At 37.9% G+C, this 23,704-nt stretch overlaps 1 protein-coding gene across 1 annotated transcript in view; it reads right to left on the minus strand.

Annotated features, from left to right (window-relative positions):
• Positions 1–23,704, minus strand: part of PIP4P2 (phosphatidylinositol-4,5-bisphosphate 4-phosphatase 2) — a 73,603-nt gene that overhangs the window by 15,830 nt on the left and 34,069 nt on the right. The window contains exons 3-5 of the mRNA XM_086335887.1: positions 15,930–16,036; positions 14,290–14,413; positions 3,623–3,675 (exon numbers count right to left, since the gene is read on the minus strand). Of these exons, the coding sequence (XP_086192013.1) occupies positions 3,623–3,675; positions 14,290–14,413; positions 15,930–16,036 (284 nt within the window). The remainder of the gene's footprint in view (positions 1–3,622; positions 3,676–14,289; positions 14,414–15,929; positions 16,037–23,704) is intronic.

The following is a 23,704-nucleotide window of genomic DNA, read 5'->3' on the forward strand; positions in this document are numbered from 1 at the left end:
TCTTTCCCTTCTCTTGTGTTTCCTGCCTTGAAAAACTGCTTTAGCATTTGTTGTAAAGCTGGTTCAATGGTGCTGAATTCTCTTAACTTCTGCTTGCCTGGAAAGCTTTTGACTTCTCTGTCAAATCTGAACTAGAGTCTTGCTGGGTAGAGTATTCTGGGTTGTAGCTTCTTCCCTTTCTTCACTTAAGTATATTGCATCACCAGTCACCTTTAATATCCCTCTTTCCTGGAAGCTTCCTTTCATATTCCCTTTCCCTCCAGTCTGGATTAGGATCTCTTCAGAGCAGAACATGCTAGGTATAACCTTCCAAAGCACTTTATCGTACAACTTTATTGTAATTGTCTGTTCTCTTCCACATATCCATAAGATAAAGTTCCTTAAAGGCAAGATTATATCTTTATTTTGAGCAGCTAGTACCCAGCACAGGACTGTTGAATTAATGAGTAATTATAAAAGAAAGCACTAACCAGAAAAGTAAAATGATAATTTATGAGAATTTATTGCTGTTGTTTAGTTGCTAAGTCATCTCTGAGCCCTTTGAAATCCTGCAGACTGTAGCCTGCCAGGCTCCTTCATCCCTGGGATTTCCCAGGCAAGAATACTGGAGTGAGTTGCCATTTCCTTCTCCAGGGGATATTTCTGATCAGGAATCGAACCCGTCTCCTGCACTAGGAGGCAGGTTCTTTACCACTGAGGCACCAGGGAAGCCCCAGCTTATGAGAATAAGTTTTAAATTGCTCTTGTTTAAAATGGTAGAAAGAGATCCACACAAAAGTACCTCAGTGATGTAAAAGGAATGATATTCATTGATAATTATCATGGATTAAGTCATCATGTCACTAATTGTAAATCCATCAAAACATTTGCATGGAAAAATGGTCCAGGTTGTCATTTCAGAATGCTAGGACTACAACCCCTGTCCAGCATTAGCCACAAGTTGCCTCATCGAAAGAGAAACCTCACCATTAGCTGTTATAGCCTCAGTGATTGTGTGAATAAGAAACAGTGAGATTAAAAACTGTTTCTTGGTCTCTGGAGCCCTGGGGGAAGGTACTCCCCCAACTTGTGAGATAGAAAAATAATGCTAGTTCCATAGCAATGATTTAGTAATTTCTATAACAAAAAAATAATTTTAGGATATTTGCTATTTGAGTTTAAAAAATAAAAATCTCAGAATCTAACTTCAATAGATGACTCATCATTTTGTTAAGAAAAATATTCAAAGAGAAAAGAAATCTATATACGACCCGTGAGTGTTCATGTGATAACATGATCTTTCCTCAAATAAGTAATGAATGTCCTAAGTCCTCTTGTGTTCAGCATGTGATTCCAATTCTATACACATTCCTCTAAGAATGACATTTAAGCTGATTTATTTCAAGTGAATTTCTAGGCAAATTGTTCCTTAAGAAAGAGATACGAATTCTTCTTACACTAAAACACAGCCTTCTTTTAGAATATCTAAACATTCAATAGTTCTTTCTTATTAGCAAAATATTGCCATTGTTCTAAAATAAACCAACCAAGCAAATCACTTGAGCAAAATCATTATCCTTTCTAACAGCTCCTCATTTATAAAATGAGGATAATAATTCCTGCTACCCAGGACCTGTAAAGACTACAAATAATATATGTACATACAAAGGAATGATCACCATGCTTAGCACACAATCTGCTAATCACAAGAAGTCTCTGTTTTTTATTTTCTAAAAGATTTTTTAAAATCCAATTTAATCCTTCTGGTGAGGATGCAATTTAATTGTCTTCATTTTTGGGAAAATATAGGTAACATACAGAAATATGGATTATTCACACACATATTCACACACATGTGTTTGGTATGTCCCTGAAGTATCCATTTTCTGTGCACTTATCTGAGGTTATCCACTTTGCTTCACCATGTGCAGACTTGTCTCAGATTCAGCTAAGTTAAACATTCAGATGATTAATTTCAGAAATAAATAAAAAAGGGAATATCTGTTCCTTTGAAGCTAGAAATATGCTGTAAAGTTATTCTCATAGGATTATATTTAGCTGGAATCATAGCAAGCGCAAATAAAAGGAGATATCTCGTTACATATGTTCTACTTCTCAGACATTTTAAAATTCTTTCCTCCTATAAACCATTCTTAGAATTACTTTACTCTCAAAATAGATACAGTATTTACTTCATTCAAAGGATCACAAAAATTTAACTATGAGTTCATACTTTTCAGTTTAAATATTGAATTACCAAAACATTCCAGTTTAATTTCCTTTGCTTACTTTCCACACATGTAAGTGGAAAACAGTAATTTTTGAATTGAAATTTTATTATCAAAATAGATGTTATGCAGAAAACAGTTAATATAGCTGGCCTAAGATTGCTATTCTTAGACAAGCTGGCTGACTCCTGGGAACTTAGATTTCAAAATAGTTCTAACTATTCCCTTGCTGATGAGTGGTTTGCTATGCCTAAATTGCTTGTGCAAAACAAACTATGGTTTATGTCGAATACCCGCTTTCCTTCTGGGAGTACGGAATTGTGGTATGTGGTATGCAACAGGTGCCTATGTGACCAGCTCCAATTATACCTTGGACACTGAGTCTCCAATAAGCTTCTCTTGTCAAAAACATTTCACGTGCGTGTATGCTTAGGCATGCCCGACTCTAAAAGACTTCATAGACTGTATGCAGTCCACTAGGCTCTTCTATCCATGGAATTTTCCAGGCAAGAACACTGGATGGGTTACCATTTCCTCCTCAGGGGATCTTCCTGACCCACGGATACAACCCACATCTCCTGCATTGCAGGCAGATTCTTTACTGCTGAGCCAAGGGGGAAGTCCCCCAAAACATTTCACATGTTTTGTAACAGTTTACTGATGGAGGAATAAAGCCTGTGTGACTCCACTGGGAGAGGACTCTTGAAAGCTTGCTCCTGGTTTCCTCCAGATGTTGCCGCAAGTGCCTTTTTTCTTTCGCTGATCTTACTTTGCATACGTTCACCATAAAGCTGTGAGTAAACTGTATACTAATTCCTACTAGTTCTCCTAAAATGTCAAAAACCCTTAGGGTTACCTGGGGACTCTCAACACAGATGGCATAAAATGATCAAAATACCTTCTACTTTTTCCCACTTTTATATTGCCTTTTGTTATTTTTTCCTAGGTACACCATTTAGGAACACAGAGAAATTGAACAGTTAAGAGAGATAAATAATTATAAAAACGTTGCCATCCAATGACCTAATTATTAACTCCCCGAAATCTGGCTTTCTCTTAGATTACAGCCCACTTTTAAAAATATAAATTTTAGATTATTTGAAACAAATTATAACTACTTAGAACATTTGAAAATCCTTACTAGGTTACTGTTAGTTTTTGTAATGTCCACCTTCTTAGAAATTGCTTTACCTTTAGAGAACAGGTTAAGTCCAATCATTTTAATTGCAAAATGGAATATATTAATCAGTTCAAAGATGTATTTTTTTTTTTAGTTTTGAAAATCATAAACATGTTAACCATGCATACATTCTGAACTAAATCTTAAAATCGAAATTGACTTTAGTGAAAATTCTGAACTGTTTAAATTGTTCTCAAATATTTCCCAGTAGTATTGCCAGTGGTACAGAACTTACATTTTTTTGCAGTGTGGGCATTTTGCCAGAGTGTTGAACCTCAATTCCATCCACTGTAAAATAAATGAGAAGAGAGGTTGAAAAGAAAAACAACTGAAAACTATCCAATCTGATAAGCTGTTTCTTTTAGTTCAAATGTTCTCAGGGATCACGACAGAAGCCATCAACCTTTTCATGTTTATATGAGCTTTCCCCCTCCAGCTCATGTCCCCCTCCCTTAAAATAAAGGTTACACTTCCCCTCCGAAACAGTTCCCAAGGTTTCCCAGTTTTCTGACGCAATCTCTGTTTGCTTTACAATGAAAACTGAATGTCATGTCATAATTGGGTCATTTTATTCAGCTCTATGTCTCAGTCCACTGCCAGAAAATAAAAACATATGTCATGTATCTCCAAAGTTGTTTCTTCTCCGAATATTAATGCCTAGCTTTTTAAAATACATGGATATTGACTCAATACTAAAATACAATTATTCTATTTATGAAGAAAATCCACAAGGTAAATAAATAAAACAAATTAGATACAAGTAGAACCAGTGGCCACCTGATGTGAAGAACGGACTTATTTGAAAAGACCCTGATGCTGGGAAAGAGTGAAGGCAGGAGAAAAAGGGGACGACAGAGGATGAGATGGTTGGATGGCATCACCGACTCGATGGACATGGGTTTGAGTAAACCCCAGGAGTTGGTGAGGGACAGGGAGGCCTGGCGTGCTGCAGTCCGTGGGGTCACAAAGAGTCAGACACGACTGAGCTGAACTGAGAACTAATTCGAGGAAACTGCTTTCAGCTTATAGTTGCTTATTCTATGTAAAAAAAATACACTCCTATAAACAACTTTCTTTCAGTTTTCTTCCCTGTGTTGTTGTTATTCAGTCAGTCGTTGTGATCCCATGGACTGCAGCATGCCAGGCTTCCCTGTCCTTCATTATCTCCTTGAGTTTGCTCAAACTCACGTCCATTGAGTCGATGATGCCCTCCAACTATCTCATCCTGTGTTGCCCTCTTTTCCTCCTGCCTTTAATTTTTCCCAGCATCTGGGTCTTTTCCAATGAGTCAGTTCTTCATATCAGGTGGCCAAAGTATTAGCGCTTCAGCTTCAGCATCAGTCCTTCCAATGAACACTCAGGACTGATTTCCTTTAGGATTGACTGGTTGGATCTCCTTGCAGTCCAAGGGACTCTTGAGAGTCTACTCCAGCACCACAGTTCAAAAGCATCAATTCTTTGGTGCTCAGCCTTCTTTATGCTCCAACTCTCATCTCCGTACATGACTACTGGAAAAACCATAGCTTCGACTTTATTCCCTATATCTTCCCTGTAATATAGGCAGTAATGTGGGCTACCTTCCCCACAGTACTGTTATTCAGATGCTTGAAACAGCTTACTGGTATTAAAAGTAGGTTAAAGTGTTTGAAAAGATGTGCAATATAAGTTTAAAATAAGTATTAATAGCACTGACATATATACACTACCATGTGCAAAATAGCTAGCTAGTGGGAAGATGCTATATAGCATGGGGGGATGGTAGGATGGCAGTCAAGAGGGGAAGGATATATGTATGTATAAGTATATATACATATATATATATGGCCAAATTGCCAGGGGCTCAGAGGTTAAAGCGTCTTCCTGGAATGTGGGAGACCCAGGTTCCATCCCTGGGTCGGGAAGATCCCCTGGAGAAGGAAATGGCAACCCACTCCAGTACTCTTGCCTGGAGAATCCCGTGGAGGGAGGAGCCTGGTGGGCTACAGTCCATGGGTCGCAAAGAGTTGGACATGACTGAGTGACTTCACTTTACTTCACATATATATATATATACATATATATATGTATATTCAAAAGTAGAGACATTACTTTGCCAACAAAGGTCTGTCTAATCAAGGCTATGGTTTTTCCAGTGGTCATGTATGGATGTGAGAGTTGGACTGTGAAGAAAGCTGAGCACCGAAGAATTGATGCTTTTGAACTATGGGTTGGAGAAGACTCTTGAGAGTCCCTTGGACTGCAAGGAGATCCAACCAGTCCATTCTAAAGGAGATCAGTCCTGGGTGTTCTTTGGAAGGACTGATGCTAAAGCTGAAACTCCAATACTTTGGCCACCTCATGCGAAGAGTTGACTTATTGGAAAAGTCCTCTGATGCTGGGAGGGATTCGGGGCAGGAGGAGAAGGAGATGACAGAGGATGAGATGGCTGGATGGCATCACTGACTCGATGGACGTGAGTTTAAGTGAACTCCAGGAGTTGGTGATGGACAGGGAGGCCTGGTGTGCTGCAATTAATGGGGTTGCAGAGTCGTACATGACTGAGCGACTGAACTGAACTGAACTGAACTGATATACATATAGTTCTGAGTGATTTTCATTGTTGTATGGTACAAACCAACGCAGCATTGTAAAGAAATTATCCTCCAATTAAAAAATAATAAAAAAAGTAACTCTTCACCACAAAAAAATGTATTTCCTCAGCCACTTTGCTTCTTTTAACAAAGAAAAACTTAAATTTGTTATTTATAAATAACATTTGCAATGACATTACAAGTTCAACAAGGGTTTCCCTTGTGGCTCATCTGGTAAAGAATCTGTCTGCAATGCTTTTGCCTCCCATCATTTGCTTTTCTATATATCTTCTTGTAAAGTGTACACTTCCTTTATAGAATTCCTTCAAGTACATTAACAGTTTTATCACCAACATAACCTTTCTTTCATTAATATTAATTTTTGTTAATTACTCTGGGTCACTCCTTTTTTCTTCATAACTCTCAAGTTTTAGGTATAGTGGGGCTTCAATAAGTCATGCATATTCAAATGTTTTCCACACAATAGAAGATAATGTTCAGAAAATATCTGATACATGATTTTTTTCTTTTTAATTTTTTAATGATTAACTTTTAAAAAGACAAATCTGAGTTTGGACTTCTTTTTATTCATTTTAATTTCAAACTTTCTGAAAGTTATGTAACCTTGAAATAGTCTCTCTCAATCACAATAGGAATACACAGACCCAAGGTAAACAAACTAGAAATGAAACTTTACATGAATGTTCACTCTTTTCACAATGATTATTTTTCAATATTTGAGAAAGCTAAACCAAGGCTACAGTTCTTTCAAGCACCGTTAACTGTTTCTTTCGCTACTTATTTTGTAATGAATTTATTTCAAAGCTTATTATTAATAGTAAAAATGCTGAAATTAATGCACTAAACAGAGACTTACATAGATATCTACAGAAATTGGCATAGAACATTAAGAAGTGAAGAATACAGAAATCTTACTAATTACTTTTCTGTATTTGTAATTAGTTATAAGATAGTTGTTGAACTTGTAGTGAGAGTGCAAGTCACTCAGTCATGTCCGACTCTTTGCAATTCCATGGACTATATAGTTCAAGAAATTCTCTAGGCCTGAATACTGGAGTGGGTAGCCTTTCCCTTCTCCAGGTGATTTTCCCAACCCAGGGATCGAACCCAGGTCTCCCGCATTGCAAGTGGATTATTTACCAGATGAGCCACAAGGGGAACCCTTGTTGAACTTGTAATGTCATTGCAAATTTTATTTATAAATAACAAATTTAAGTTTTTCTTTGTTAAAAGAAGCAAAGTGGCTGAGGAAGCAATTATGAAACCCCTTAAAGCTGAAAGCTGAAGCCGAAACTCCAATACTTTGGCCACCTGATCCAAAGAACTGACTCATTTGAAAAGACCCTGATGCTGGGAAAGATTAAAGATGGGAGGAGAAAGGGACAACAGAGGATAAGATGGTTGGATGGCATCATCAACTCGATGGACATGAGTTTGAGTAAACTCTAGGAATTGGTGATGGAAGGGAGGCCTGGTGTGCTGCAGTCCATGGGGTCACAGTCACACATGACTGAGGGACTGAACTGAACTCAAAATCCAAGTTTGAAGGCTAATACATTGGCAAAGAAATTCTAGAATTTTTAGATGACCAACCTACAGGAGATTATTTAGTCAGGTTTTATCATTTCAGCACAGATTATGCATGATGCTTTTGAACTGTGGTGTTGCAGAAGACTCTTGAGAGTCCCATGGACTGCAAGGAGATCCAATCAGTCCATTCTAAAGGAGATCAGTCCTGGGTGTTCTTTGGAAGGAATGATGCTAAAGCTGAAACTCCAGTACTTTGGCCACCTCAGGCAAAGAGTTGACTCATTGGAAAAGACTCTGATGCTGGGAGGGACTGGGGGCAGGAGGAAAAGGGGACAACAGAGGATGAGATGGCTGGATGGCATCACCGACTTGATGGACATGGGTTTGGGTGAACTCCGGGAGTTGGTGATGGACTAGGAGGCCTGGCATGCTGCAATTCATGGGGTCACAAAGAGTCGGACACGACTGAGCAACTGAACTGAACAGAACTGAACTGATGCATGATAAATTTGATTACAACTGACAACTAAGACTCAGTTGTATAATTAGTAACATACAGGGAGCAACTTAGCATATCTGGTTTTGTTGTTATCTATAAGAATTCTTTTAAATGTAGCAAACTAAGACTAGAAAAACATGTATTATTAGAAATAACTTTGTCATAATCTATTTGAATGAATGCAAATACCTGTCCTTTTGAAAGGATTTACCACTGTTCTCTTATCTAAAATGCAGCCTCTGCACTCTTAAAATTTTATTGCCAAACCTTGAAGTGTCAATAGAAAAAAATATCTAATTTTTCCTGTTTTTAATTGGATAAATTTGATAGGTAACATTGTGTAAATTTAAGGTGTACAGTCTACTACGTTGATACATTTATATCTTGTAACATGGTTGTCACTGTAGTGACATTTATCACATTACATAATTATAATACAATATTACTGTCTATATTCATTATAAACTCCAGGAGATAGTGAAGGACAGGGAAGCCTAGCATGCTGCACTCCATGGGGTTGCAGAGTTGGATACAACTGAGCCCCGAACTACAACAACAATATTCATTATGCTGTGCTTTATTTAGATCTCCATGACTTATTTACTAATTGTTACAAGTTTGTACCATGAGTCTTATCCCCCACCTCCCATGTTCTGATATCTTCTGGTACTTACAATTTTCCTATTTTTACAGGTTCAATTTTTTTCCACTCTATAATTAAGGGATATCATGCAGCACTTCTCTTTCTCTGTCTGACTTACCTTTTTTAGCAAATGTGCTCAAGGTCCTCTGTGTTGTCATAAATGGCAGAATACCCTGATTCCTTGTAGGAGCAGTGTTAGTTGCTCAGTAGTATCCGACTCTGTGATCCCATGGACTACAGCCCGCCAGGATCCTCTGTCCATGGGATTCTCCAGGCAAGGATACTGGAGTGGGTTGCTATTCCCTTCTCCAAATCATTTCCTGTGGCTGAACAATATTCCACTGTGTATTTTTGTTTGTGCTCAGTCACTCAGTCATGTCCAACTCTCTGCGGCCCCAGGGACTGTAGCCCACCAGGCTCCTCTGTCCATGGAATTTTCCAGGCAAGAATACTGGGGAGGGTTTGCCATATCTTACTCCAGGGGATCTTCCAGACCCAGGGATGGAACTCCCATCTCTTGCATCTCCTGCACTGGCAGGCAGGTTCTTTACCACTAACACCACCTGGGAAGCCCCACATCCTTTTTATCCATTCATCCATTGTGGGCATTTGCATTGTTTCCACATTTTGGCTATTATGAAAATTATTTTCTATCAGAAAGGTTAAAAGCAACTTCTCTAAAACCCAATTGTTTTTAGTAGAGGTCTTCCAATATTTGGCTTATTTCTAACCATTCTATAATATATAATAGATAACAGTTTCACCAAGGTATATTTTTAAATTGATCATAGGAGGCACACAAGAAAGTAATACTGCTAAAAACTAGTCAGCTGATAGTACCCTACTAGATTTTATTTTCTAATGGGTACAACAGACAACTGGGGTCATTTGATCTCTGGGTTGGAAAGACCCCCTGGAGCAGGAAAAGGCAACCCACTCCAGTATTCTGGCCTGGATAACTCCATGGACAGAGGCGCCTGGGAGGCTTCAGTCCATGGGGTCACAAAGAGTCAGGCCAACTGAGCGACTGAGCGCACACACATGTCATTACTTTAAAGTGTGTTCACTGCTGTCACTCTGCTGAGCAACTGAACTATAGAACCCTATGAACAAGTGAAGAAAATCGAAACCTGTCTGAAGGTACTATACTGGCCCACTTCAGGGCAAAGTTTGAACTCTCATCTATGATTCAGGTATGTATGATAGGTTGTGTTAGATTTTCTGGGAAATGCCAACCTTACCCAGCACGTGGACCTGCCTTCCATCAGTAACGGAAAACACCTAGCCCACACAGACGCAATTAAACTCTCTGCTGTTTAATTGTCTTAAGACAATTATGTCTTTATGTTCATGTAGAACCAGTCTGTAACACTTTTATTCTTCTGGAAAAATACTTTCTAAACAAAGTCCCCCAAAACATTAGTCTGGTTAGACAATCCCCTCAAAACTGTTTTGACATCTTAAAATATTTATACATACTACATAAAGCTTCCTCTTGGATCTGAATATTATTTAATCATTTATAAGAAATTAAGTTTAATTAATTTAATTGTAATAATTATTATTTAATAGTTTAACATTAATATTTAATTATTATTATTTTAACACATTATATACTAAAAGTGCTAAAGAATATACCTATAAAAATTCTGCTTAATTTTTTTATCCTAGCAATTCCTTATAATCTTGGAACTCTTTACTCACATAATACTTATTATTATCCTGTAAAATGAGCATTCTAATGAATATGCTTTGGAAAATACAAATTTAGCTTTTCTCAACATTATCCACGGTTCCAGACAGGCTGTTAAATGAACACTGAATAGTGTGAATTTCTAATAAATATAATTTTAGCATTATGGCAGTGATATTATATTACATTGTTTTATTTGTTATAAATGAAAAATATCATTGAGGACACAGTCCATTATAATTTTAACCCATGGGAATGATTTTGTCTTAGGTCTCAGTATTCCAGTAAAAGCTGTGAGGTTTTCAGAAAACATCCTAAATATCTTGTAATAGATCATGTTTTCTTCTTTTTATTAACCATAGAAGGCTCACTGCTAAAATTCAGTCAAATTTTAACAACTGCACAGGACTGAATATTATGCGTACTTATATTCTTATATATGACTTCATCATATTTCTGCCCTATTTTTCATCTTCTTGATTTTGCGTGTTTTAATTTTCAAAGCTACTGGACTTTGTAACTTGTCTCAGTTGCTTATGGGCCTTGTAAACCAAGGCTGAAACAAGGTATGGAATAAGTAGATGAATTATCCTATTAGTTAAAAGTCTGAAGGACAAAGACCAATACGGAGAATCTAAGATTACTTGGATTGGCATAATAATAACGATGAGGTGATGTTCTCAAGTGAGAATGGAGGGTTTATTCTTTGTAACCCTCAGCATCCATCATTAGTCTGAGACTCTCAAAGGTAATAGCCACCCTAGAGGTATCAACAAAAACTTTGAAATCATCTTTAAATACCATGGGTGTTAATACAAAACACCCTTTCCTGCCAAAGACATAAAATTTTAAAATCATAATTACTATGCTAATAAGATTCACGTGCTTGCATTGAATGTTAAGTAAGTTACAAGTTCATTTCTGGCTTACATAAAACTTAGTGATTTTCTCCCAAGGGGAAAATATTTAAACCCCAAATTTTTTACGCATAAATGTATAAAGTCATGTCAAATACATCTATTTAACCTCTTGACTTATATCATTCTCTAGAATTCATTTCTAGATGATTCTAAAAATTAAATATAAAGCTTTATAACAGCTGTTTTTAATTTTATTTTTTTCCTCATTCCCTTATCTATCCTAATATCAGTTTGGCCAATTCTCTCTCAAATTCTTTATGCTATTCATAACCACTGTCATCATTTTTCTGAATAATAAAGCCTAAATATCTTATGTCTCTTCAGACTTGCCCATATGCAATAAATTATATACATAACATCCACAAATACATTTTAATTATAAATCTCTGTTTTAGCTTTCCATTACTCTTAGGATAATGTCACTTCAGCTAGCCTAGATGCTTCTATATATACACTAAGAACATTCTGTATTTCCCTGCTGCAGCCTAAATGCTGCTGGTGCTGCTGCTGATGCTAAGCTGCTTCAGTCGTGTCTGACTCTATGCGATCCCATAGATGGAAGCCCACCAGGCTCCACCGTCCCTGGGATTCTCCAGACAAGAACACTGGAGTGGGTTGCCATGTCCTTCTCCAATGCATGAAAGTGAAAAGTGAAAGTGAAGTCGCTCAGTTGTGTCTGACTCCTAGCGACCCCATGGACTGCAGCCCACCAGGCTCCTCCATCCATGGGATTTTCCAGCACATAATTCTTGCTTTAACTGTCTTTCTCCTGCTATTATTGGAAAAATCCCATGAGGGCAGGGACTGCACTTTCCTGTTTCCCAAGCATGTAACCCAGTGTCTGGTACACACTCAATATTTATTTTTGAACAACTGAAGTCAGCTCACTTATAATGTGGTTTGCAAAGATGGGCTCGATAAAGGACAGAAATGGTAGGGACCTAACAAAAGCAGAAGATATAAAGAAGAGGTGGCAAGAATACACAGAAGAACTGTACCAAAAAGATCTTCACAACCCAGATAATCACGATGGTGTGATCACTGACCTAGAGCCAGACATCCTGGAATGTGAAGTCAAGTGGGCTTTAGAAAGCATCACTACGAACAAAGCTAGTGGAGGTGATGGAATTCCAGTTGAACTATTCCAAATCCTGAAAGATGATGCTGTGAAAGTGCTGCACTCAATATGCCAGCAAATTTGGAAAATTCAGCAGTGGCCACAGGACCGGAAAAGGTCAGTTTTCATTCCAATCCCAAAGAAAGGCAATGCCAAAGAATGCTCAAACTACCGCACAATTGCACTCATCTCACATGCTAGTAAAGGAATGCTCAAAATTCTCCAAGCCAGGCTTCAGCAATATGTGAACTGTGAACTTCCAGATGTTCAAGCTGGTTATAGAAAAGGCAGAGGAACCAGAGATCAAATCGCCAACATCCACTGGATTATGGAAAAAGCAAGAGAGTTTCAGAAAAACATCTATTTCTGCTTTATTGACTATGCTAAAGCCTTTGACTGTGTAGATCATAATAAACTGTGGACAATTCTGAAAGAGATGGGAATACCAGACCACCTGACCTGCCTCTTGAGAAACCTGTATGCAGGTCAGGAAGCAACAGTTAGAACTGGACATGGAACAACAGACTGGTTCCAAATAGGAAAAGGAGTACGTCAAGGCTGTATATTGTCACCCTGCTTATTTAACTTACATGCAGAGTACATCATGGGAATCGCCGGACTGGAAGAAACACAAGCTGGAATCAAGATTGCCGGGAGAAATATCAATAACCTCAGATATGCAGATGACACCACCCTTATGGCAGAAAGTGAAGAGGAACTCAAAAGCCTCTTGATGAAAGTGAAAGTGGAGAGTGCAAAAGTTGGCTTAAAGCTCAACATTCAGAAAACGAAGATCACGGCATCCAGTCCCATCACTTCATGGGAAACAGTGGAAACAGTGTCAGACATTATTTTTTTGGGCTCCAAAATCACTGAAGATGGTAAGTGCAGCCATGAAATTAAAAGACACTTGCTCCTTGGAAGAAAAGCTATGAGAAACTTCAATAGCATATTAAAAAGCAGAGACATTACTTTACCAATAAAGGTCCGTATTGTCAAAGCTATGGTTATTCCAGTAGTCATGTACGGAGGTGAGAGTTGGATCCTAAAGAAGGCTGAGTCAGAACTTTTGAACTGTGGTGTTGGAGAAGACTCTTGAGAGTCCCTTGGACTGCAAGGAGATCCAACCAGTCAATCCTAAAGGAAATCAGTGCTGAATACTCATTGGAGGGACTGATGCTGAAGCTGAAACTCCAATACTTTGGCCACCCGATGTGAAGAACTGACTCATTTGAAAAGACCCTGATTCTGGGAAAGATTGAAGGCAGGAGGAGAAGGGGATGACAGAGGATGAGATGGTTGGATGGCATCACTGACTCAATGGACATGAGTTTGAGCAAGCTCTGGGTGTTGGTGATGGACAGGGAAGCCTGGCGTGCTGCAGTCCATGGGGTTGCAAATAGTTGGACTCAGAGACTGAACTGAAATGAACTGAGTTTATTCCCTTAACTCCAAGTTTCATATTTAAAAATCAGAAAAATTTTGATAAATTGTAATAAGAATATTTCTTGAATCTAGAATCAAGCAAGGCCATTGCATGAGGCTGTACGTTTTGTGCTCTACTAAGGAGGTGAGGGTAGGAGGTAGGTTCAATTGCTCACTAAGCCAAGATACCCAAGTTGCTCTGCCTAGAGGACAAGGTGCTTGTTTATTATTGGCCTATCCAGAGAGGCCCTTTTTGCAAATGAATGAGTCAGAGGATGCACCTTATATGTAATTTACAAATAATGCAGTATATTATTAACTGCAGTTCTGATTAACTATCTTTCTTTAAAAAAAGGCTTTATTTTAATCCGTTGGTCAATTTGCACTTGGACCAAACTTTAAGACTACAAGCAGTGGTCAAATCTGTGTGATCATGACCTACATTGAACAGATTGATGTCTCTGACAGATGTCTTGTTACATACCAGGAATGTGTTTCCACAGTGCCCACACACGACCCTTGTACCTTCTGGTTGCACGGGCAATGCAGGTTGAGCGGGCTGCTCTTCAGAAACAAGCATTACTGGGCCAAGGTTAATTATGCGTCTACTGTGGAAAGAGAAAGGGAAAACCTCGTTATCCCACAAATGGAGAGAGGGCAAAACCTATAATATACGGCCCAAACATGTGATACAGCATTGAAAATAAGATACTCTTGCTTTATAAATTAAGTGAATTAAGTTTCAGCTTTTAGGGCCAAAATCATAGAAAATAGCAATAGTCAATACTTTAAAAGTAACAAAATAAGATGGAATTGGACCTAATCAAATCACCTTAGTGAGTGAGTATAGTGAAGTCACTCAGTTGCATCCGAGTCTTTGCGACCCCATGGACTGTACCCTACCAGGCTCCTCCCTCCATGGGATTCTCCAGGCAAGAGTACTGGAGTGGGTTGCCATTTTCTTCTCCAGGGGATCTTCCCGACCCAGGGATCGAACCTGGGTCTCCCGCATTGCAGGCAGACACTTTAACCTCTGAGCCACCAGGGAAGCCCTTAGGAACCATTTAACGGCTCCATATAATTTCAAATCTTATCATTCCTCATCTTACCTTATCTTATCCTATCTAGGAAGACAACTTGAGTTTGATAAAAGACTAAAGAAGTTAAAATATTCTAAATTAACATTTATATGTGAGCCATGAAGATACCAAAGTGCTGAGTCAAACCAAATTTTTCTGGGTAGGCCAGTACTCCTTAATATGTATTTAATAAGAGTTGGACAGAAAAGAAAATGGTAGGCTCCTTTCCTTTCTGTTTCCCCTGCTACCATTAGATAGGGTTTCAACTGACTAACATTAAAAATGACAGAAATCACAGGGGAAAAGTACAGTTAAGGTTTTGATATACTCCTGTTTGGGCACTCCATATGGCATTTGGCAGGGACAAATAACTGTAGAATTTATTTAAGTAGATTATACTTAACAAGGACTTCCCTGGTGGCTCAGATGGTAAAGCGTCTGCCTACAATGCAGGAGACCTGGGTTCAATCCCTGGGTCAGGAAGATCTCCTGGAGAAGGAAATGGCAACCCACTCCAGTATCCTTGCCTGGAAAATCCCATGGATGGAGGATTGTGGTGGGCTACAGTCCATGGGGTAGCAAAGAGTCGGACACGACTGAGCAACTTCACTCACTCACTCACTCATACTTAGCAAAGACTAGTGTATTAACATGTGGTAAAGTGCACAATGATTACTAAAACACTCCCAAATCAAGATGAAATATGTCAAAGGTTCAAAGATAAACTAATCAGTTATTTTTAGTTAAATATAATGAGTCACTGATTTATTACAGTGCATTAAATAGTTATATAACATCAAGATAACTTGAATTGTTCATTCAAGAATATTTATGAATACTTGTAACCATTAATGGTTTATGAATACTTGTAACCATTAATTTCAAACTAAGCAGTATCACTCCTTTAACAAAGAAAAAATACTGAAGGTCTTATAATTACTTTGAGGATAAAGACTGTTTAGAACAAACCCTGCCGCATAATGAATCTTTAATAAGGACTTGTCAAATGAACAAATGAATGAATAGATGAATCTTTATGTCTTACCAATTGGGTCTTGGACATCCTATTCGCCGTGATGTGTCCTTACAAATGAGGAGACAATTACAAGGGCATCTAACGTATTTCTTCCCTGCTGGGGGATTTTTGATTGGCTAGATAAGAGAAGAAAATACAAACAAAGCGAATTAACTGAAGTACAGATTGCCAAAGCTTGCTTGTGTATAAAGAGGAAATGAATCCTAAAGATCTAAAGCTGCACATAGTGCTACCAAAGTACAAATTAAGGGAAATTACATCATAAATGATTTATTTTATTGAAATATAGTTGATTCGCAACATTGTGTTAACTTCCACTGTACAGCAAAGTGACTTGGTCATACACATACATATTCTTTTTCATATTCTATTCCACCATGGTTTGTTGATGGAGTGTTTCACATTCTCTTCCATCATGGTTTGTTGATGGAGTGTTTCACATTCTCTTCCATCATGGTTTGTTGATGGAATGTTTCACATTCTCTTCCATCATGGTTTGCTGACAGAATAGTGAATATAGTCCCTGGTGCTATACAGTAGTACCTTGTGTACCCATCATATATACCAGCGGTCCACATCCTTTTTGGTACCAGGGGCTCGTTTTGTGGAAGACAATTTTTCCATAGCCTGGGGGGGAGGGTGCGGTGCCGGATGTTTCAGGTGTATTACATTCATTGTCCTGCTGCTGATCTGACAAGAGGTGGAATTCAGGCAATGATGTGAGCGATGGGGAGCAGCTGCAAATATAGAGGGAGCTTTGCTCACTCTGCCGCACTCACCTCCTGAAGCGTGGCCCAGTTCCTGACAGGCCACAGACCAGCACCAGTCCGTGGCCCAGGGGCTGGGGACGCTGGGGACCCCTGCTGGGTCTAAGAGTTCGCATCTGCTAGTCCCAACCTCCCGGTCCTTCCCTTCCAACCCCCTGCCCTTTGACAAGCACAAGTCTGTCCTCCATGTCTGTGAGTCTGTTTCTGTATCATGTCTTAGACTTGCCACTTGTAAATGGCATCAGATGGTGTTTGCCTTTGTCTTTCTGACTTACTTCTCTTAGTATGGTAATCTCTAGGTCTAGACATATGTATATCTCACCTCTTTTGTATCCATCCATCCGTCAGTGGACATTTAGGCTGTTTCCATGTCTTGGCTATGGTAAACAGTGCTGCTATTCTACCTTTCCAGTTTAGATATATGACTAGATATACGCCCAAGAGTAGAACTGCTTGATCACGTGGCAACTCTGATTTTAGTTTTTTTGAGGAACCTGCCACACTCTTTTCCGTAGTGGCTGCACCAGTTTCCATTCCCACTAACAGCGCGTGCTGCTGCTGCTAAGTTGCTTCAGTCGTGTCCGACTCTGTGCGACCCCATAGACGGCAGCCCACCAGGCTCCAACATCCCTGGGATTCTCCAGGCAAGAACACTGGAGTGGGTTGCCATTTCCTTCTCCAATGCATGAAAGTGAAAAGTGAAAATGAAGTTGCTCAGTCGTGTTCGACTCTTCGCGACCCCATGGACTGCAGCCTACCAGGCTCCTCTGTCCATGGGATTTTCCAGGCAAGATTACTGGAGTGTGTGGCCATTGCCTTCTCCAAACAGTGCATGAGGGTCCCTTTTTCTCCACACCCTCTCCAGCAATTATTACTTGTAGTCTTTTTAATAATGGCCATTCTGACAGGTGTGAACTCATTGTAGTTTTGATGTGTATTTCTCTAATAATTAGCGATGAATCATAAGTGATTTTAAACAGCTCAAGTATTTGGAAACACTCTATAAAATCTGGGGGACCGCAGAGATTGAATTATGAAGGGCATGTTTCAAAATTAGTTTGTATTGGCCTGGAATTGTTTTCCATTTGAAGTTCACAAGACAGGATCATCTATCTGCCTGGCCAAGGGTTTCTGCACATGTCTGAGGAAAGCAAGCTCAAGAAGAATAGTAGGGAAAGAGGAGCTTATCACAAATTTGAGACTTATTATAGCTCTTAATGCAAGTATTTCTTCACAGTAAATTTAAAAGCTAGACTAAGTAACACTAAAGAAAACACTCCTTTCATTACAAGGATGTAAGCCTGTTAAAGTAAATAAGCTATAGTGCAGAGAGAGGAACAGAACACCACTCCTGTGGCATACTTGCCAAAGATGTATAAGCTGAATCTAATCATGAGAGAGCATTAGACAAACCCGAACAAGGAACATTCTACAGAATATCTTACCTGTATGTATAAACTCGAACCCAAAACAATAAAGTAAATGGCATTGGGATCATACTTATCAGTAATTACCTTAAACGTAAATGGGTTGAATGCCCCAACCAAAAGACAAAGACTGGCTGAATGGATACAAAAACAAGACCCCTACATATGTTGTCTACAGGAGACCCACCTCAAAACAGGGGACACATACAGACTGAAAGTGAAGGGCTGGAAAAAGATTTTCCATGCAAATAGGGACCAAAAGAAAGCAGGAGTAGCAATACTCATATCAGATAAAATAGACTTTAAAACAAAGGCTGTGAAAAGAGACAAAGAAGGTCACTACATAATGATCAAAGGATCAATCCAAGAAGAAGATATAACAATTATAAATATATATGCACCCAACACGGGAGCACCACAGTATGTAAGACAAATGCTAGCAAGTATGAAAGGAGAAATTAACAATAACACAATAATAGTGGGAGACTTTAATACCCCACTCACACCTATGGATAGATCAACTAAACAGAAAATTAACAAGGAAACACAAACTTTAAATGATACAATAGACCAGTTAGACCTAATTGGTATCTATAGGACATTTCATCCCAAAACAATGAATTTCACCTTTTTCTCAAGCGCACATGGAACCTTCTCCAGGATAGATCACATCCTGGGCCATAAAGCTAGCCTTGGTAAATTCAAAAAAATAGAAATCATTCCAAGCATCTTTTCTGACCACAATGCAGTAAGATTAGATCTCAATTACAGGAGAAAAACTATTAAAAATTCCAACATATGGAGGCTGAACAACACGCTGCTGAATAACCAACAAATCACAGAAGAAATCAAAAAAGAAATCAAAATTTGCATAGAAACGAATGAAAATGAAAACACAACAACCCAAAACCTGTGGGACATGGTAAAAGCAGTCCTAAGGGGAAAGTTCATAGCAATACAGGCACACCTCAAGAAACAAGAAAAAAGTCAAATAAATAACCTAACTCTATACCTGAAGCAACTAGAAAAGGAAGAAATGAAGAACCCCAGGGTTAGTAGAAGGAAAGAAATCTTAAAAATTAGAGCAGAAATAAATGCAAAAGAAACAAAAGAAACCATAGCAAAAATCAACAAAGCCAAAAGCTGGTTCTTTGAAAGGATAAATAAAATTGACAAACCATTAGCCAGACTCATCAAGAAACAAAGGGAGAAAAATCAAATCAATAAAATTAGAAATGAAAATGGAGAGATCACAACAGACAACACAGAAATACAAAGGGTCATAAGAGACTACTATCAACAATTATATGCCAATAAAATGGACAACGAGGAAGAAATGGACAAATTCTTAGAAAAGTACAACTTTCCAAAACTCGACCAGGAAGAAATAGAAAACCTTAACAGACCCATCACAAGCACAGAAATTGAAACTGTAATCAAAAATCTTCCAGCAAACAAAAGCCCAGATCCAGAGGGCTTCACAGCTGAATTCTACCAAAAACTTAGAGAAGAGCTAACACCTATCCTGCTCAAACTCTTCCAGAAAATTGCAGAGGAAGGTAAACTTCCAAACTCATTCTATGAGGCCACCATCACCCTAATACCAAAACCTGACAAAGATACCACAAAAAAAGAAAACTACAGGCCAATATCACTGATGAACATATATGCAAAAATCCTAAACAAAATCCTAGCAATCAGAATCCAACAACACATTAAAAAGATCATACACCATGACTAAGTGGGCTTTATCCCAGGGATGCAAGGATTCTTCAATATCCACAAATCAATCAATGTAATACACCAGATTAACAAATTGAAAAACAAAAACCATATGATTATCTCAATAGATGCAGAGAAAGCCTTTGACAAAATTCAACACCCATTTATGATAAAAACTCTCCAGAAAGCAGGAATAGAAGGAACATACCTCAACATAATAAAAGCTATATATGACAAACCCACAGCAAACATTATCCTCAATGGTGAAAAATTGAAAGCATTTCCTCTAAAGTCAGGAACAAGACAAGGGTGCCCACTTTCACCATTACTATTCAACATAGTTTTGGAAGTTTTGGCCGCAGCAATCAGAGCAGAAAAAGAAATAAAAGGAATCCAAATTGGAAAAGAAGAAGTAAAACTCTCACTATTTGCAGATGACATGATCCTCTACATAGAAAACCCTAAAGACTCCACCAGAAAATTACTAGAACTAATCAATGACTATAGTAAAGTTGCAGGATATAAAATCAACACACAGAAATCCCTTGCATTCCTATACACTAATAATGAGAAAACAGAAAGAGAAATTAAGGAAACAATTCCATTCACCATTGCAATGGAAAGAATAAAATACTTAGGGATATATCTACCTAAAGAAACTAAAGACCTATATATAGAAAACTATAAAACACTGGTGAAAGAAATCAAAGAGGACACTAATAGATGGAGAAATATACCATGTTCATGGATTGGAAGAATCAATATAGTGAAAATGAGTATACTACCCAAAGCAATTTATAGATTCAATGCAATCCCTATCAAGCTACCAACAGTATTCTTCACAGAGCTAGAACAAATAATTTCACAATTTGTATGGAAATACAAAAAACCTCGAATAGCCAAAGCAATCTTGAGAAAGAAGAATGGAACTGGAGGAATCAACCTACCTGACTTCAGGCTCTACTACAAAGCCACAGTTATCAAGACAGTATGGTACTGGCACAAAGACAGAAATATAGATCAATGGAACAAAATAGAAAGCCCAGAGATAAATCCACTCACATATGGACACCTTATCTTTGACAAAGGAGGCAAGAATATACAATGGATTAAAGACAATCTCTTTAACAAGTGGTGCTGGGAAATCTGGTCAACCACTTGTAAAAGAATGAAACTAGAACACTTTCTAACACCATACACAAAAATAAACTCAAAATGGATTAAAGATCTCAACGTAAGACCAGAAACTATAAAACTCCTAGAGGAGAACATAGGCAAAACACTCTCTAACATTCATCACAGCAGGATCCTCTATGACCCACCTCCCAGAATATTGGAAATAAAAGCAAAAATAAACAAATGGGACCTAATTAAACTTAAAAGTTTCTGCACATCAAAGGAAACTATTAGCAAGGTGAAAAGACAGCCTTCAGAATGGGAGAAAATAATAGCAAATGAAGCAACTGACAAACAACTAATCTCAAAAATATACAAGCAACTCCTACAGCTCAACTCCAGAAAAATAAATGGCCCAATCAAAAAATGGGCCAAAGAACTAAATAGACATTTCTCCAAAGAAGACATACAGATGGCTAACAAACACATGAAAAGATGCTCAACATCACTCATTATCAGAGAAATGCAAATCAAGACCACTCTGAGGTACCATTTCACACCAGTCAGAATGGCTGCAATCCAAAAGTCTACAAATAATAAATGCTAGAGAGGGTGTGGAGAAAAGGGAACCCTCTTACACTGTTGGTGGGAATGCAAACTAGTACAGCCACTATGGAGAACAGTGTGGAGATTCCTTAAAAAACTGGAAATAGAACTGCCTTATGATCCAGCAATCCCACTGCTGGGCATACACACTGAGGAAACCAGAAGGGAAAGAGACACGTGTACCCCAATGTTCATCGCAGCACTGTTTATAATAGCCAAGACATGGAAGCAACCTAGATGTCCATCAGCAGATGAATGGATAAGAAAGCTGTGGTACATATACACAATGGAGTATTACTCAGCCATTAAAAAGAATACATTTGAATCAATTCTAATGAGGTGGATGAAACTGGAGCCTATTATACAGAGTGAAGTAAGCCAGAAGGAAAAACACCAATACAGTATACTAACGCATATATATGGAATTTAGAAAGATGGTAACAATAACCCTCTGTACGAGACAGCAAAAGAGACACTGATGTATAGAACAGTCTTAAGGACTCTGTGGGAGAGGGAGAGGGTGGGAAGATTTGGGAGAATGGCATGGAAACGTAAAATATCATGTATGAAATGAGATGCCAGTCCAGGTTCGATGCACGATACTGGATGCTTGGGGCTGGTGCACTGGGACGACCCAGAGGGATGGTATGGGGAGGGAGGAGGGAGGAGGGTTCAGGATGGGGAATACATGTATACCTGTGGCAGATTCATTTTGATATTTGGCAAAACTAATACAATTATGTAAAGTTTAAAAATAAAATAAAAGTAATTAAAAAAAAATAATATCTTACCTGTACTCTTCAAAATTGTCAAGGCAATAGAAGACTAAATTTCAGATTAAGGAAGATTAAAGAAACATAGTAACCAAATGCAATATATAATTTGTATATATTTTTATAATTTTAATAGTATTAAATATACTTATATTTATATATTATATAACATATTAAATGTATTTAAATTTTAAAAATATTTTTTAATTGACTTCTGGATCTGATTTTCTTTTTTCACTGAAACAATTGGGCAAACATGAATTAACTCGGGACACTCCCAGAGGTTCAACGGCTAAGACTCTGCACAGACCTGGGATTTGCTAACTGGCCAGGGAGCTAGATCCCACATGCACAACTAAAGGTCCTGTGTGCTACAACTAAGACCCAGGACAGCCAAATAAATACATAAAAATAAATATTAAAAAAATCATGAATTAAGTCAAAAGATTAGATAACTATTATATTAATGTTAATTTCTGATTTTATAATTTACTATAATTATATAAGTGAATGCTCTTTTTATTTTTTTAAGGAAATTCACATATTTAGGGCTTGAAGTGCACCATGTCCACAATTACCTTAAAAGGTTCTTAAAAAATTATTTATTTATTTGGAGACAGAAAGCTACTTTGTAAAATATCAATATTTACAGAATGTGGGTAAAGAGCCTACCCTATGGGAATTCTCCATACTATGTACTATTATTTTTCTAGCTTTCTATAAGTCTACAATATGTGTTTTTTTTAAGATTTAAAAATTTTAAGTAAATAACCTTGGGAGAAATATGTATAAGTCAGCAATACGTCAACTGTAATTTATTAAATGATATTATAATAGAATCTGACAATATAAAATATCCAGAATATATTGCTATACAATATAAAGTATCAAGAACCAGAATTTATGTTAATTTCTCTAAATTCATATTTACCATTAAGTAAAGATGTTGACAGAGCTTCTCTGGTGGCTCAGACAGTAAACAATCTCCCTGCAATGCAGGAGATTCGGGTTCTATCCTGGATTGAACCAGGGGTTCTCCATGGGTTGGGAAGATCCCCTGGAGAAGGCAATGGCAACCCACTCCAGTATTCTTGCCTAGAGAATTCCATGGACAGAGGAGCCTGGTGGGACATGACTGAGCAACTGACTGACTGACAATGGAATGTTACCCAGCCATAAAAAGAATAAATAATGCCATATGCAGCCACATGGATGGCCCTAGACATTATCATACTAAGTGAAATGTCAGGCAAAAAAAAAAAGGCCCATATCATACATTATTGCTTGTACATGCAGTCTGAAAAAAATGATACAAATGAAGTTATATGCAAAATATAAATAGACCCATAGACGTAGAAAACAAACTGATGGTC

This window comes from Bos grunniens, chromosome 14 (genome assembly GCF_055505025.1).
Source record: "Bos grunniens cultivar Pamir isolate PY7600 chromosome 14, Bosgru_T2T1.0, whole genome shotgun sequence".
Taxonomy (NCBI): Eukaryota; Metazoa; Chordata; class Mammalia; order Artiodactyla; family Bovidae; genus Bos; species Bos grunniens.